Below are 13,426 nucleotides of genomic sequence, written 5' to 3' on the forward strand. Positions count from 1 at the left end.
GTGTTGAATGGCAAATTTGACCTTAACTATGACTGATAATACAAACTTGCCTGCAGATCGGAAGTTTAAAACTGAGTTTAAAGAACGAAATCTCTTTAATATCAAGCCTGACACGACTGTTGACCATTGTTTCTTCTCGTTATTGAGTAAGGGAATGTGCTGAACCACTAAGTGGTCGAAAGAAAACAAGAACCCGATGTAATTACTGAAGAAACATAAAAAAAAGTCTGATTATGATTATGACGAGCCAGCGGCCAAGTTCAGCTCCGTTTGCATCGGCGTCCATAACCAGTAGCGACACCAGCGCGCTAACAAGCCGCTTCACGACAAAGCGCCACAGTAGGAGTCCAAACATCAGCAGCCCGTCCGTGTTTTAATAGAGCGATTGGACCCAAGCGGTCCAGCCAGGCAATGAGGTACCAGTGCTTTGCAGTCACGCTTCAGAGGACGTGATTGGCAACAGACCCTGGCCCAGTGAGCCCATTGATTGTGATTCTAACTGGGTTGCCATGAGAACTGCTGTTTGCTTGCAGACAGCGTAGCGGTGATACAGGACGACTATGACAACCGGCAGATATTTTCAGACCTACTTACTTCCTTGAAAGTACAAAGTTAATTTGGAAGGGAATTGTAAAATCCTCTTGTGTTGTGTTTATTGCTTTAAAGTGGCATGCCTGGGGATTACGTGAGGATTTGTCTCCACCCGGAACTATGAACACCCCCATCTTATCACTTTGAGAGCTCCAGGAGTTTGAGTACTCTCTGGCTTCAGGCAATCTAGGCAGACATCAAGGCTGGGGTGCTCAAAGCAAACTACAGCTTGTTTTTTTTTTTTATTGGAATGTGCAATATTGGAAAAATAAATTGAAACACAGCCTGCAACAGAACAGAATTAGGGCCACGTTGAAAAGGACAAAAAGCTTAAAAGTTAACACGGTATTGCAAGCATATGTTGAGCTACGTAACGTTTTGTAAACTAAACGTGAGGAATCACAACGACCTGGAGTCACCAATTAACCTAGCATGTTTTTGGAATGTGGGAGGAAACCGGAGTACCCGGAGAAAACCCACGCATGCACGGGGAGAACATGCAAACTCCACACAGAGATGGCCGAGGGTGGAATTGAACTCGGGTCTCCTAGCTGTGAGGCCTGCGTGCTAACCACTCGATCGCCGTGCAGCCCTTTCATTCATTCATTCATTTTCTACCGCTTTTTCCTCACTAGGGTCGCGGGGGATGCTGGAGCCTATCCCAGCTGTCTTCGGGCGAGAGGCGGGGTACACCCTGGACTGGTCGCCAGCCAATCACAGGGCACATATAGACAAACAACCATTCACACTCACATTCATACCTATGGACAATTTGGAGTCGCTAATTAACCTAGCATGTTTTTGAAATGTGGGAGCAAACCGGAATACCCAAAGAAAACCCATGCATGCAACACGGAAATGCAAACTCCACACAGAGATGGCCGAGGGTGGAATTGAACTCAGGTCTCCTAGCTGTGAGGCCTGTGTGCTAACCACTCAACCGCCGTGCCGGCATGATTACTATTATTATTATTATTATTCATTTATTGATTTTCTACCGCTTATCCACACAAGGGTCGCAGGGGTGCTGGAGCCTATCCCAGCTGTCTTCGGGCGAGAGGCGGGGTACACCCTGGACTGGTGGCCAGCCAATCACAGGCCACATATAGACAAACAACCATTCACACCAATTAACCTAGCATGTTTTTGGAATGTGGGAGGAAACCGGAATACCCGGAGAAAACCCATGCATGCAACACGCACATGCAAACTGGAATTGAACTCGGGTCTCCTAGCTGTGAGGCCTGTGTGCTAACCACTCAACCGCCGTGCAGCCTATTATTATTATTATTATTATCACACAAACAAAGGCAGAATGATGACCCTCCTTGCCTATAACATCACAACAAAACATTCCCTCCTAAAACACTCCGAGATTGAACGTTTCCCCACATGCTCATAAACTGATGACCACTGTGGATGTCAGGACAATAGAATGAATGGCGACGTCTAAAAGCTGGCTTGTTTCCATGGTGTGCTGGCAGTACAGTAGCAAGCATCAACTTCAGCTGAATCGACTAATGCGCCGAATTGAGCGGCAAGGCACAAATGTAAATGTACGTAACGATGCTGCCGTGTCATCCCGGCTAAAGTGCTTGGTTACCGAACACACACACACACACACACAAGTGTGTGGAAAAGCGCACCTACCTATAGTGATGTTGAAGCCGTCAATGCTGAAAGTCGCACTCCGACCCTTTCTAAAGCGATGCTTCTTTGAATTGGCCTCCATTGTTTGGGCACCTTGGAGACTCTAATCTGCTTTTGAAAGCAGCCACTCAGTTGCTGAGTCTTTGCTTTCAGTTCAACAACTCTCCTTGGGGATAAAAAATAAATAAATAAATAAATAAATAAATACGACCGTACGCGCTTCTGACTTCACTGCTGGTGGAGAACTGTCAGACTCAGGCGCAAAAACCTTCTCCACCTCTCCACCCTCCCTCCCTCCCTCTCGACGTTTCCTCACACCTCAACAAGCTAATTTCAACTTATGCCTCTTGACTTCTCTGCCTCTCTCTCCCATCCCCTGGAGGTATGGTAGGTGTGGAGTGGGTGCGGGGAGGGGGACATCTCTGGAGATCTTTCAAAGAGCATGACTCCTCCTCCTATTCCATCAACACTTTTTTAGCAGAAAACATTGGAGGCTCGTCAGAGTTGTCATGACAAACAACGTTGGAATCTTTCCTGAAAACAGCAAAGGTTGTATTGCAAAGAGAAAGCAGGAAATAGGGACTATGTGTACAGAGTTCCGATATATCAATAATTAACGCCACTGTGTGATTTCTTTTTGCAGGAGCTGATTTACAGACACTCCAATGAATTCATGCTGGAACAAGGACTGGATTTTTTAATCATGATCATCCCTTTGTGCCTGTTTCCTTTAAATACGATGTGCACACACACTCGATCAACAAAGAGTATAAAGCTACCCTCATTAACACCATCTGACATTTAGCTATGGAAACCCCTTACCCTCTCCATTTACCCATTCCATCCTTGAGTGCTTTTCATGACGCCGTTCTCACAATTTCCCTTTCAGTGCAGATGCTGGAAGCAAAAAGTGCAGATGACATCATGGGATGTCTCCTTAATGTCATTTAATTCTTAATAAATTACACGTAGATATATAGTAGAAACGCAAATCAAACACAATAGAATTATTATTTTTGTATGTATTTTGGATTTACTGTTGCGTGTATGGAGTTTGCATGTTCTCCCCGTGCATGCGTGAGTTTTCTCCAAGGACTCCGGTTTCCTCCCACATTCCAAAAAAAAAAAAAAAACATGCTAGGTTAATTAGCGACTCCAAATTGTCCATAGGTATGAATGTGAGTGTGAATGGTTGTTTGTCTATATGTGCCCTGTGATTGGCTGGCCACCAGTCCAGGGTGTACCCCGCCTCTCGCCCGAAGACAGCTGGGATAGGCTCCAGCACCCCCCCCCGCGACCCTCGTGAGGAAAAAGCGGTAGAAAATGAATGAATGAATGAATGTTGCATGTATTATTTACCCTCTACCCTCTTATATTAGGAAAGCAGGAAGTGAACAAATGTAACAGTTAGTGATTGTAAAAGTACCAGATGGAGGGGTAGGATTTAATAAGCTTTGCTTCTTCCTACTCCTTTTGGACATGTGGAACTGGGAACTGATTATGGGATGCACTCAATTGTAATCTGATGCATGTTCAAATGAAATTAAACCATTACCATTACCATTTATTCTGTTGGCAAACTTAATAGCAGGTTCATTCATTCATTCATTTTCTACCGCTTTTCCTCACAAGGGTCGCGGGGGTTGCTGGAGCCTATCCCAGCTGTCTTCGGACGAGAGGCGGGGTACACTCTGGACTGGTGGCCAGCCAATCACAGGGCACATATAGACAAACAACCATTCACACTCACATTCATACCAATCGACAATTTGGAGTCGCCAATTAACCTAGCATGGTTTTGGAATGTGGGAGGAAACTGGAGTACCCGGAAAAAAACCCATGCATGCACGGGGAGAACATGCAAACTCCACACAGAGATGGCCGAGGGTGGAATTGAACTCGGGTCTCCTAGCTGTGAGGCCTGCGTGCTAACCACTCGTTCACTGTGCAGCCCTGCGATGATAGGTGTTTGGTGTTGTTATTCCCGTCCGACATTGGAATGCATGACTACTCTGTTAACAACTGGTCTGGCATCAGGACCGCATGTAATGTTAAGCTAAGTCACAATCACTTTCTTCATGTGTGCACTCTGCTCCAATTCATCTACCCAGCACATCCTTTGCTTTACAATTCGATCCTGTTCATCATTGTGATTCTTTGAAGAATCCACCTTTTCTTCAACCCCCAAAAAAATTTTGTGTGTGAACACAAACACAGCATCTTATTAGGATTCAGGTCAGGACTTTGACTACGCCACTCCAAAGTCTCTATTCAGAGGCGTACTTGCTGGCGTGTTTTCGATTATTGTCCTTCTGTGGAACCCAAGTTTGTTTAAGCTTGAGGTCACCAAGTTTGGTGTTGGTTGGTAGATAGCAGAATCCATGCTTCCATTTATCACAGCAACTCTTCCAGGTCGTGAAGCAGCAAAACAGCCAAACCATCACACTACCACCACCATATTTTACTATGAAATATTTTTGCTATGATGTTACTTTTACACTACTCAGGAGCAGACATGGCTGACAAACAACTAGAAATGAATAATTATTCCAAAAAAAATCCTCCAATTCTATCACACTATAATGAGTGATTACATGTTGAGGTGAATGTAAAGTGGCATGACTGTGAGCAATAGCCGGTAATTAAACAATATGTGATGCGGCAAACAGGCACGTAACCAAAATGACAATAAGCACTCTACGGACGCACTGACGTATACATCGTAGGTGTAGCGGATCAATCACAATCAAGACATCTATCCAATTACAACGGAGAGCCAGAGTAACCTGCAGCAGCTCCAGGAGACACATTACACTCGACACTTGTTAGGTAATTACGTTCGGACTCATTTTGTCTGCCGCTGCCGGTAAGAGCTCTGAAAGCTGCTCACGGCCTGTAATGTAGGCCCCACAACGGCAATTTGTGAAGATCCTCATTTTGTCCCACTCCCAATCCACTGAGCCTGCCTGTTGCAAGGTGTACTATGATGCATTTGCACCTCCAGGAAAACAGGACAGTATGGATGGAGTTGATCCCCGGGGCAGATTCACACACCTATGGACAATTTAGAGCCAGGGGTCTCAAACACACGGCCCGTGGGCCAAATGTGGCCCGCAGGACACTAGTTTGAGGCCCCCGCCTTGATATGAAAGTTTAATGTTAGTGCGGCCCACGCAAGTTTGATATGGATGCTGTATGGTATCATGTACCCAGAAAAAAATTATTACGTTTGATTAATGTTCATGTTAAAGGTTAAATAACTGTTAATAGTTGTCCTCCCTATCCGTGTGGAAGTGGTAAGTTTTTGGCTATTTAAGTTTAAAGGAAATTACTTGGAGGCTACCGTTTAGGTCGCTAGCTCTCTAATTTGCGAGTTAGCATGTGTCTCAAGACCCTGCAGTTGCGCAATATGTTGTAAATAAAAAAAGTATAAATGTGACTATAGTCGTGTTTTGTCATGTCTACAGGGCTCTAATAATGCTTTGTTAATTTTAATCTGAAAAAAATATTTGTCTACCCACCAACTATACGTGGTTTCTTAATTTTTTATTATTTGCCGTTTTATTATTATTATTATTATATTTATTTATTACTGATTGATTGATTTTCTTTATTCTTGATTTGTGAGGATAAGCGGTAGAAAATGAATGAATGAATGAATGAATATTTTATAAATTAAAATTTAATGAAATTTAAATTTAAGTCCAATGAATAGCTTGAAATGGTATAAAAAGTGGTGAAGTGTATGGAGGTGTTGGGTGCCTTCAATGTCACTGTACATTTTTACAGTACTGTGCGTCGCGAGTAATTATGGTATCTTTACGTTACTGTATGTTGGACCACATCCAAGAAAATTTCAGTGTAAAATCTTCCTGATGAGGTGTTTTGTTTTAAATATTAACAACGCCATAACACATTTAAAAAGACAACAACACTGCATACTGCGAACATGTCAGTCTGTCAGTGTGATGGCTTTTTAAGGACATAAAGCGTCCCAATGGCAACACGACAATAACGCAATCAAACAGCAACAACAAGCTCATCAGAGGTTTCTCCAAGACTGTGGAACGACACACGGCTTTTCAGTCCCCACACTGCTGTCACCAGAGTGACATACACACTCGTGTAATTACGACACCAAGGGACTGGGCGCTTTCCTTTCCCCTCTGTTAAATGCTCATTAGAGGCACTTTCAAAATATTGCTGGAGTAATGCTGGAGCACAGCGGAAACCTGAGGGAACTCGCTGACATGAAAAAATAAGTAATGGCAACAACATCCTGAAGGTAACATAGCCAAAAAAATAGCTAAGGATTTTTTTTGTGTGTCGCCGAGAAACAAACTGTTGGGGACAGTGTTCAGTCAACGACAACATTTTGATTGGAAGCCTCGTATATATATTTTTTTTACCAAGGCGCATCCTAATCAGTCACGTTTGGCCAACACCAAAACCGTCTGGCTAATTAGCAGATGCATTCCCCCATGGAGGCTTCGAAAGAAACACAGAAACATGGCTACTCTGATACAATAGAATACAACACAATACTAGTATCATTTTCTTCCATCTATTATTGCAATGTTACGCAAATATTAATTCATTGTGTCTACAAGCAATTGAGGCAATCTGCACGATGTAGTTAGAACCAGAAGAGGGTTGATCATCGCGGTGACTGTTTACCGGTTTATCTACACTACCGCTCAAAAGTTTGGGATCACTTGGAAGTTTTTTTTAATGGCTTTTTCTTGGCAGTCCTTCACTGTTGATACTGACACTGGTGTTTGACGGGTACTATACTAAAGTACACACTCTCAGATATTTGTCTTCTTGCACAATTGTGAAGCGTTTTTCTGTCCTTGTTAGACACAGTTTGTGCTGCTCTCTGAAGGGATTAGTTAACAACAAGCTCAGAGATACTTTACATGGGTTTTCTAATAATCTATTAGCCTTACAAAATGATTAATTTGGATTAGCAGCCATACCAGGAGATTGATGCAGAGGACTAACAGTTGTTGATAGTAGGCCTCTATGCAAAAATGTACATCCTTCTTTGAAAATCATCTGATTCATTTTAATTGTTTGTGAAATGGAAAAAAATGTTTGTGAAATGCAGGAAAATTTGTTTTTCTTAGGAAAACAAAGAAATTTGCAAGGTATGCAAAACTTTTGTACCTATGGACAATTTGGAGTCACAAATTAACCTAGCATGTTAAATGCTAAATATTAAAAATATGTTAGGTTAATTGGTGATTCCAAATTGTCCATAGGTATGAATGTGAGTGTGAATGGTTGTTTGTCTATATGTGCCCTGTGTTTAGCTGGCCACCAGTCCAGGGTGTACCCCGCCTCTCGCCCAAAGACAACTGGGATAGGCTCCAGCACCCCCCGTGACCCTTGTGAGGAAAAGCGGTAGAAAATGAATGAATATTTGTCTCCATCTTAGCCAAGAAGTGTTGCTGAACGAGCATTCACACATTTTTATGTGCAGTTTTAAGCCTTTTCAAATGAGTGACTCAATCTTTACAGTCCTTTCAGACTACTGAAATATTAAATAATAAAAAAAAGTAATTTCCTTGCTACAGGCTGACGTTTCATAAGTTATTCAGGAAGCAAAAAATGCCTGAGGCCTGCCACTCCACAACACTAACAACTGCATCAATATGTCATGTGGCAATGTTGTCAAACAGGAAATCATTTAACATCAAAATAAAAACACATAACCTTAATCAGTGCAGTATACGGTATATGCACAGTCTGTATTATCCAGTTTTTAGAATCTATTTTAATCCCAGAGGTCCCTAAATATAGTCCACCATAATAGATAGACATAAATATAATAATAATAATAATAAAACGGCAAATAATAAAAACTTAAGAAACCACGTATAGTTGTTGGGTGGACAAATTTTTTTTTTCAGATTAAAATGAACAAAGCATTATTAGAGCCCTGTAGACATGACAAAACACAACTATAGTCACATTTATACTCTTTTTATTTACAACATATTGCGCAACTGCAGGGTCTTGAGACACATGCTAACTCGCAAACTAGAGAGCTAGCGACCTAAACGGTAGCCTTCAAGTTATTTCCTTTAAACTTAAATAGCCAAAAACTTACTACTTCCACATGGATAGGGAGGATAACTATTAACAGTTATTTAACCTTTAACATGAACATTAATCAAACGTAATAATTTTTTCTGGGTACATGATACCATACAGCATCCATATCAAACTTGCGCGGGCCGCACTAACATTAAACTTTCATCTCAAGGCGGGGGCCTCAAACTTGTGTCCTGCGGGCCACATTTGGCCTGCGGGCCACGTGTTTGAGACCCCTGGCTTAAGGTTTGTAGCTTTTTATCCAAGATCTGCTGAATTTAAACTTTGTATCATTTCATATTGTCGTATCGTGATACATTCCAAAAAATATTGTGATATACGCTAATGTCCATATCAGCCAGATATGTAGCAACGCCTGATAAAGCCTGATACATACACACAATGTAAGACTCAAAATTACAAATGCGCCTGAACGCCTCAAAGTGCGAGGAGACTGGGTCTAGGGTTGTTGAGCTTTAAACACCACTGGGACTGTCTGACACTGAGAGTCAGCCAGGAGACACCTCAACACACAAGAGCATCACTGAGGGGTGTGGGAGGGGCTGAGGGGGGGGGCATGATGGGAGTCTACGCTGTGATGCGGTCATGGAAACACAACAGCAGGGGCGGTAATTTTAGGTTCAGCCCAGGAGACGGCCGTTCCCTCTGAGGACTACAGTGCTAGGGATAGTGGATTGTAAACAGGACAGATACTATCGCTCAAAAGTTTGGGAAAACTTGGAAATTTTTTGGCAATCCTGCCATGAATTCTGAAGTTCTGAAGTCCTGAAGTCACCGCTTCACTGTTGATACTGACACTGGTGTTTGATGGCTACTATTTAGTGCAGCTGCCAGGTGACGACCTGTGAGGCGTCTTTGTCTTAAACTACACACTCTCAGATATTTGTCTTCTGGCACAGTTGTGCAGCGTTTTTCTGTCCTTGTTAGACCCAGTTTGTGCTGCTCTCTGAAGGGAGTAGTTAACAGCATGGTAAGAGATTTTTTTACATGGGTTTTCTAATCATCTATTAGCCTTATAAAATGATGAACTTGGATTAGCATCCATACCAGGAGATTGATGCAGAGGACTGACAGTTGTTGATAGTAGGCCTCTATGCAAAAATGTACATCCTTCTTTGAAAATCATCAGTTCTTGCGTCGACATGTCATCCTATTAGACATATCCCGTAGGTCCTGCCCTATTAGACATATCGGTATCAACTGATGTCGGCATCGCATATTGAGAGTTGGACAATATCGGCATCTCGGTTTTCGGCAAAAAAAAAGTCAATATCGGAGATCCCTGGTTATTATACTTTACTTAATACTTTGTTTTTTATATTCAGTATAGTTACTCCAGACTCCATTCTCTGTGCAATATCTGATCAACCTCCACGTGCAATATTAAGGCTCTAAATGCAATATATTGAGTTCTATGTGAAGTATTTCTATAATGCCTCATATTAACTCACTAGCAAGATCTCAGTGTACAGACTGGTCATATATCTCATCTCGTATTTGGTAATGGTAATGGTTCATTTGAACATGCATCAGATTACAATTGAGTACATCCCATAATCAGTTCACAGTTCCACATGTCCAAAAGGAGTAGGAAGAAGCAAAGCTTATTAATCCTACCCCTCCATCTGGCACTTTTACAATCACTAACTGTTACATTTGTTCACTTCCTGCTTTCCATAGTACAATTTAAGGTTTTTTTTTGTTTTTTTAATAATGCACCTCGTACCAAAGTAGGAGGTGATATGAGCATCCAATGCCATAATGGGTACCATAGTAAGTGTCAATATAGTGATATAGATAGCACATCATGACTGGTTCAAGACTCTTCATCCTTGTATTTAGCAAACATCAACTGCTTGTATTGTTTCTTGAATTGGCTCATCATTGTGCATTGTTTGAGGTCCTTACTCAATCCATTCCATAGTTTGATTCCACATACTGAAATGCTATGGCTTTTTAACGTAGTCCTAGCATAGAAGTGTTTCAAATGTACTTCTTCCCTGAGATCATATTTCTCCTCTCTTGTAGAGAAGTATTGGATGACATTTTTAGCTAATTGCTTATTTTTAGCCTTATGCATTATTTTAGCTGTTTGAAGATGAACTATATCATCAAGTTGAAGTATTTGTGATTTTAGAAATAAGGAGTTAGTATGTTCTCTGTAGGCGGCATTATGAATTATCCTTACTGACCTTTTTTGCAGTACATTTAGAGAGTGAAGATTGCTTTTTATAGTTATTAGACCATATTTCCACACAGTAAGTAAGATATGCTAGAACCAGAGAGCAATAAAGAGTGTGGAGTGTGGAGTGATTTCTGATTGAGAACAAGTATTTGGGAACTTGGGTTGTTTATATTGTCTATTTTTCTATATTGTGTATTTTGTACTGCTTAACTGATTCTGTACCCTTGCTGCTGTGCAATGCAAATTTCGACACTGAGGGACGAATAAAGGCATATCTTATCTTATGTCCGTACCCCACACAAAGGATACGTCCTTTAATAATCGTACAACAGAATAATGCCGAGCTGCACATAAAGGTCAAATAGAAGTTGAAAAAAAAATTGCACATTCTGCTTAGTGCACACGGCACTACTGACGCCTCGCTAGTGGAGATATGCTGCATTGAGGTTGGCCTTCAAAGAGAGCTGCATTCATCCACTAAATAGCTTTTTTTAAGCGGAATATTCACATCCATCCTCTGAAGTGACCACTTGCTCTCATCTACAGATAGAAGCATGCAATGAGCCGCAGGGAAATAACACAACAGCTGTACCGAGGAACAGAACGGCCTGCGGGACATTATCATTGTTGTTTGAACAAAAGGATAAAGCATTTTCTTTTTTTTTTTTAAATGAAAAGCGACAATGAGTGAAAAGAAGCTCTAAAGCTCGTCTCATCTGTGGGTGCGTTTTTTTCTGTTTCCATGATAACTGTTTTATAATTGTGATGCTTTGGCTTGAATGCAAAAGCTCCGTGACCTTCAGCTGATGAGTTAAGCACAAACACATTTAAGTGCGCCACTTGCTGAGGTTGAGTATTTTCCACTTTTGAATCACCTGCAGTGAAAACATTGTTTTTGCTCAGAAAAAGCAGTAACCTTTAAGAGGTAAGGTAAAGCTGCATTGCACTGAATTTTGCCCTCCATCTTGTATGTAAGACATACAACACATATGTCCTTCTCTTTTCTGTGTGGTCTAAAGCAGTGTTTTTCAACCTTTTTTGAGCCAAGGTACATTTTTTACGTTGGAAAAATTTTGCGGCACACCAATAACCAACATTATTTGCTTCTTTCAGTTTTTTCCTGATTACGGACTCGCCACAGCAGATCCTTTTGATCCGCATACTAATTTAACCAACAATGTTACAACATGTCACAACTACCTCTCACGTGCATCACTAAGTCTATTAGAAGAACGAGGCAACGAGTCTTTACACCAATGACACGCGACAATGACATAATATTTGCAGAAAATTATTAATACATATTAATCTAAAAAAAGTGATATTGAATAATTCCTCACGGCACACCTGACGATTTCTCACGACACAGTTGTTGAAAATCACTGGTCTAAAGATGTTAAAAAAAAAATTTTTTAAAGAGACAGTTCATGTCGTTTTTTTTTTAAACACTGGCTCACTGTGACTTCACAGTTAGTCTTGAATGGGCATGCCCGGGTACAAGATGAACAAGCTGAGTGGGAGCAATCACAGCAAAGTGGGCAGTGGGTGGAATTAAAATCCAAATTGTAGTAAAATAAATTCATATCTCTGCCCCTGTAAAGTTTTTGCATTGCTCCGTGTAACACATTATCACCTTCTCAGTGCAACAGGTGGGAAACATTCCACTCACCACTTGGTTGCATCTCGCCTGACTTTTTCACGCTATCCGAGTCCTGCCGGCTCAAAACCGATTGGCGGGAACTCTGCCGAGCGGCTTGGATTGTGATGTGGAACCGACCGCTCCTCTTCCGTGTTCGGTCCGACTGGGGCGCAGACTGGCTCCTCTCCGGGTCGTGACTCTGCGGCTCCGAACCCACTTTGACCAGAGCGTGGCGTGTCCTCGTGAGGGCGGAAGTCACTGAGCCCATCGCCGGGTCGGTGGGGAAGGGGAAGCAACAAGTGTAAACCCCCTTTTTACTGGACAAAAAACGCTACTTTACTTCACTCTTCATTAAAAAAAAAAAGAAGGAAAGACCAACTCCCGCCATTTACTCGCTTAATGGCGTCGGTTGAAAAGGGGACAACTGAGTTCAAGCGGGTCATGTCGGCGTGTCCCTCGGTGTGCTTTTCCCACCGCTGCAGACACGTCACAGGCGGAGAAAGTTTCCCTGTCAACAAACACCGCTCCAAGGTGGCGCCCCGCCGGAAGCAACAGGCATCATCCATACGGTAATGAGTTTATATTTAGGAGTTTATGTTTTTCAGTTCCTTTCGATGGATATTTCATCAAATATCTATTGATTTTGTTGTGTTGTTCATATTCTCACCTTGTTTATATATGGTGAATATATTTATATACATGTGTATGTATATATATATATATGTGTGTGTATGTGTGTGTATATATATATATATATATATATATATATATATATATATATACACACACACACATATATATGCATATATATAGCTATACATATACATACATACATACATATATAGATATACATATATACATATATATAATAAATATCATACATTTTGATCAGGAGTGTATGTATGTGTGTGTATATATATGTGTATGTATATATATATATATATATGTGTGTATGTGTATATATATATACACATATGTGTGTGTATGTATATATATATATATATATATATATATATACACACACACATACGTATATATATACATTCACATATATATACACACACATACATACACTCCTGATCAAAATTTAAAGAATAGTATATATATATATATTCATTCATTTTCTACCGCTTTTCCTCACGAGGGTCGCGGGGGTGCTGGAGCCTATCCCAGCTGTCTTCGGGCGTGAGGCGGGGTACACCCTGGACTGGTCGCCAGCCAATCACAGGGCACATATAGAC

The 13,426-nt window shown here is 41.3% G+C and overlaps 1 protein-coding gene across 3 annotated transcripts in view; it reads right to left on the reverse strand.

Annotated features, from left to right (window-relative positions):
• pde1cb (phosphodiesterase 1C, calmodulin-dependent b) overlaps positions 1-12,647 on the reverse strand; it is a 104,150-nt gene extending 91,503 nt beyond the window's left edge. Inside the window, exon 1 of one of the 3 annotated variants that reach the window (XM_058065233.1) lies at positions 12,216-12,647. In XM_058065233.1, coding sequence (XP_057921216.1) covers positions 12,216-12,453 — 238 coding nt within the window. In that variant the 5' untranslated portion in view covers positions 12,454-12,647. Of the gene's footprint in view, positions 1-2,241; positions 2,457-12,215 lie in introns of those variants that run through there. The other 2 variants (XM_058065234.1, XM_058065235.1) reach the window with 2 other exon arrangements.
• Positions 12,648-13,426: the final 779 nt, after the last annotated feature.

This window comes from Doryrhamphus excisus, chromosome 1, assembly GCF_030265055.1.
Source record: "Doryrhamphus excisus isolate RoL2022-K1 chromosome 1, RoL_Dexc_1.0, whole genome shotgun sequence".
In the NCBI taxonomy this organism is placed as follows: domain Eukaryota; kingdom Metazoa; phylum Chordata; class Actinopteri; order Syngnathiformes; family Syngnathidae; genus Doryrhamphus; species Doryrhamphus excisus.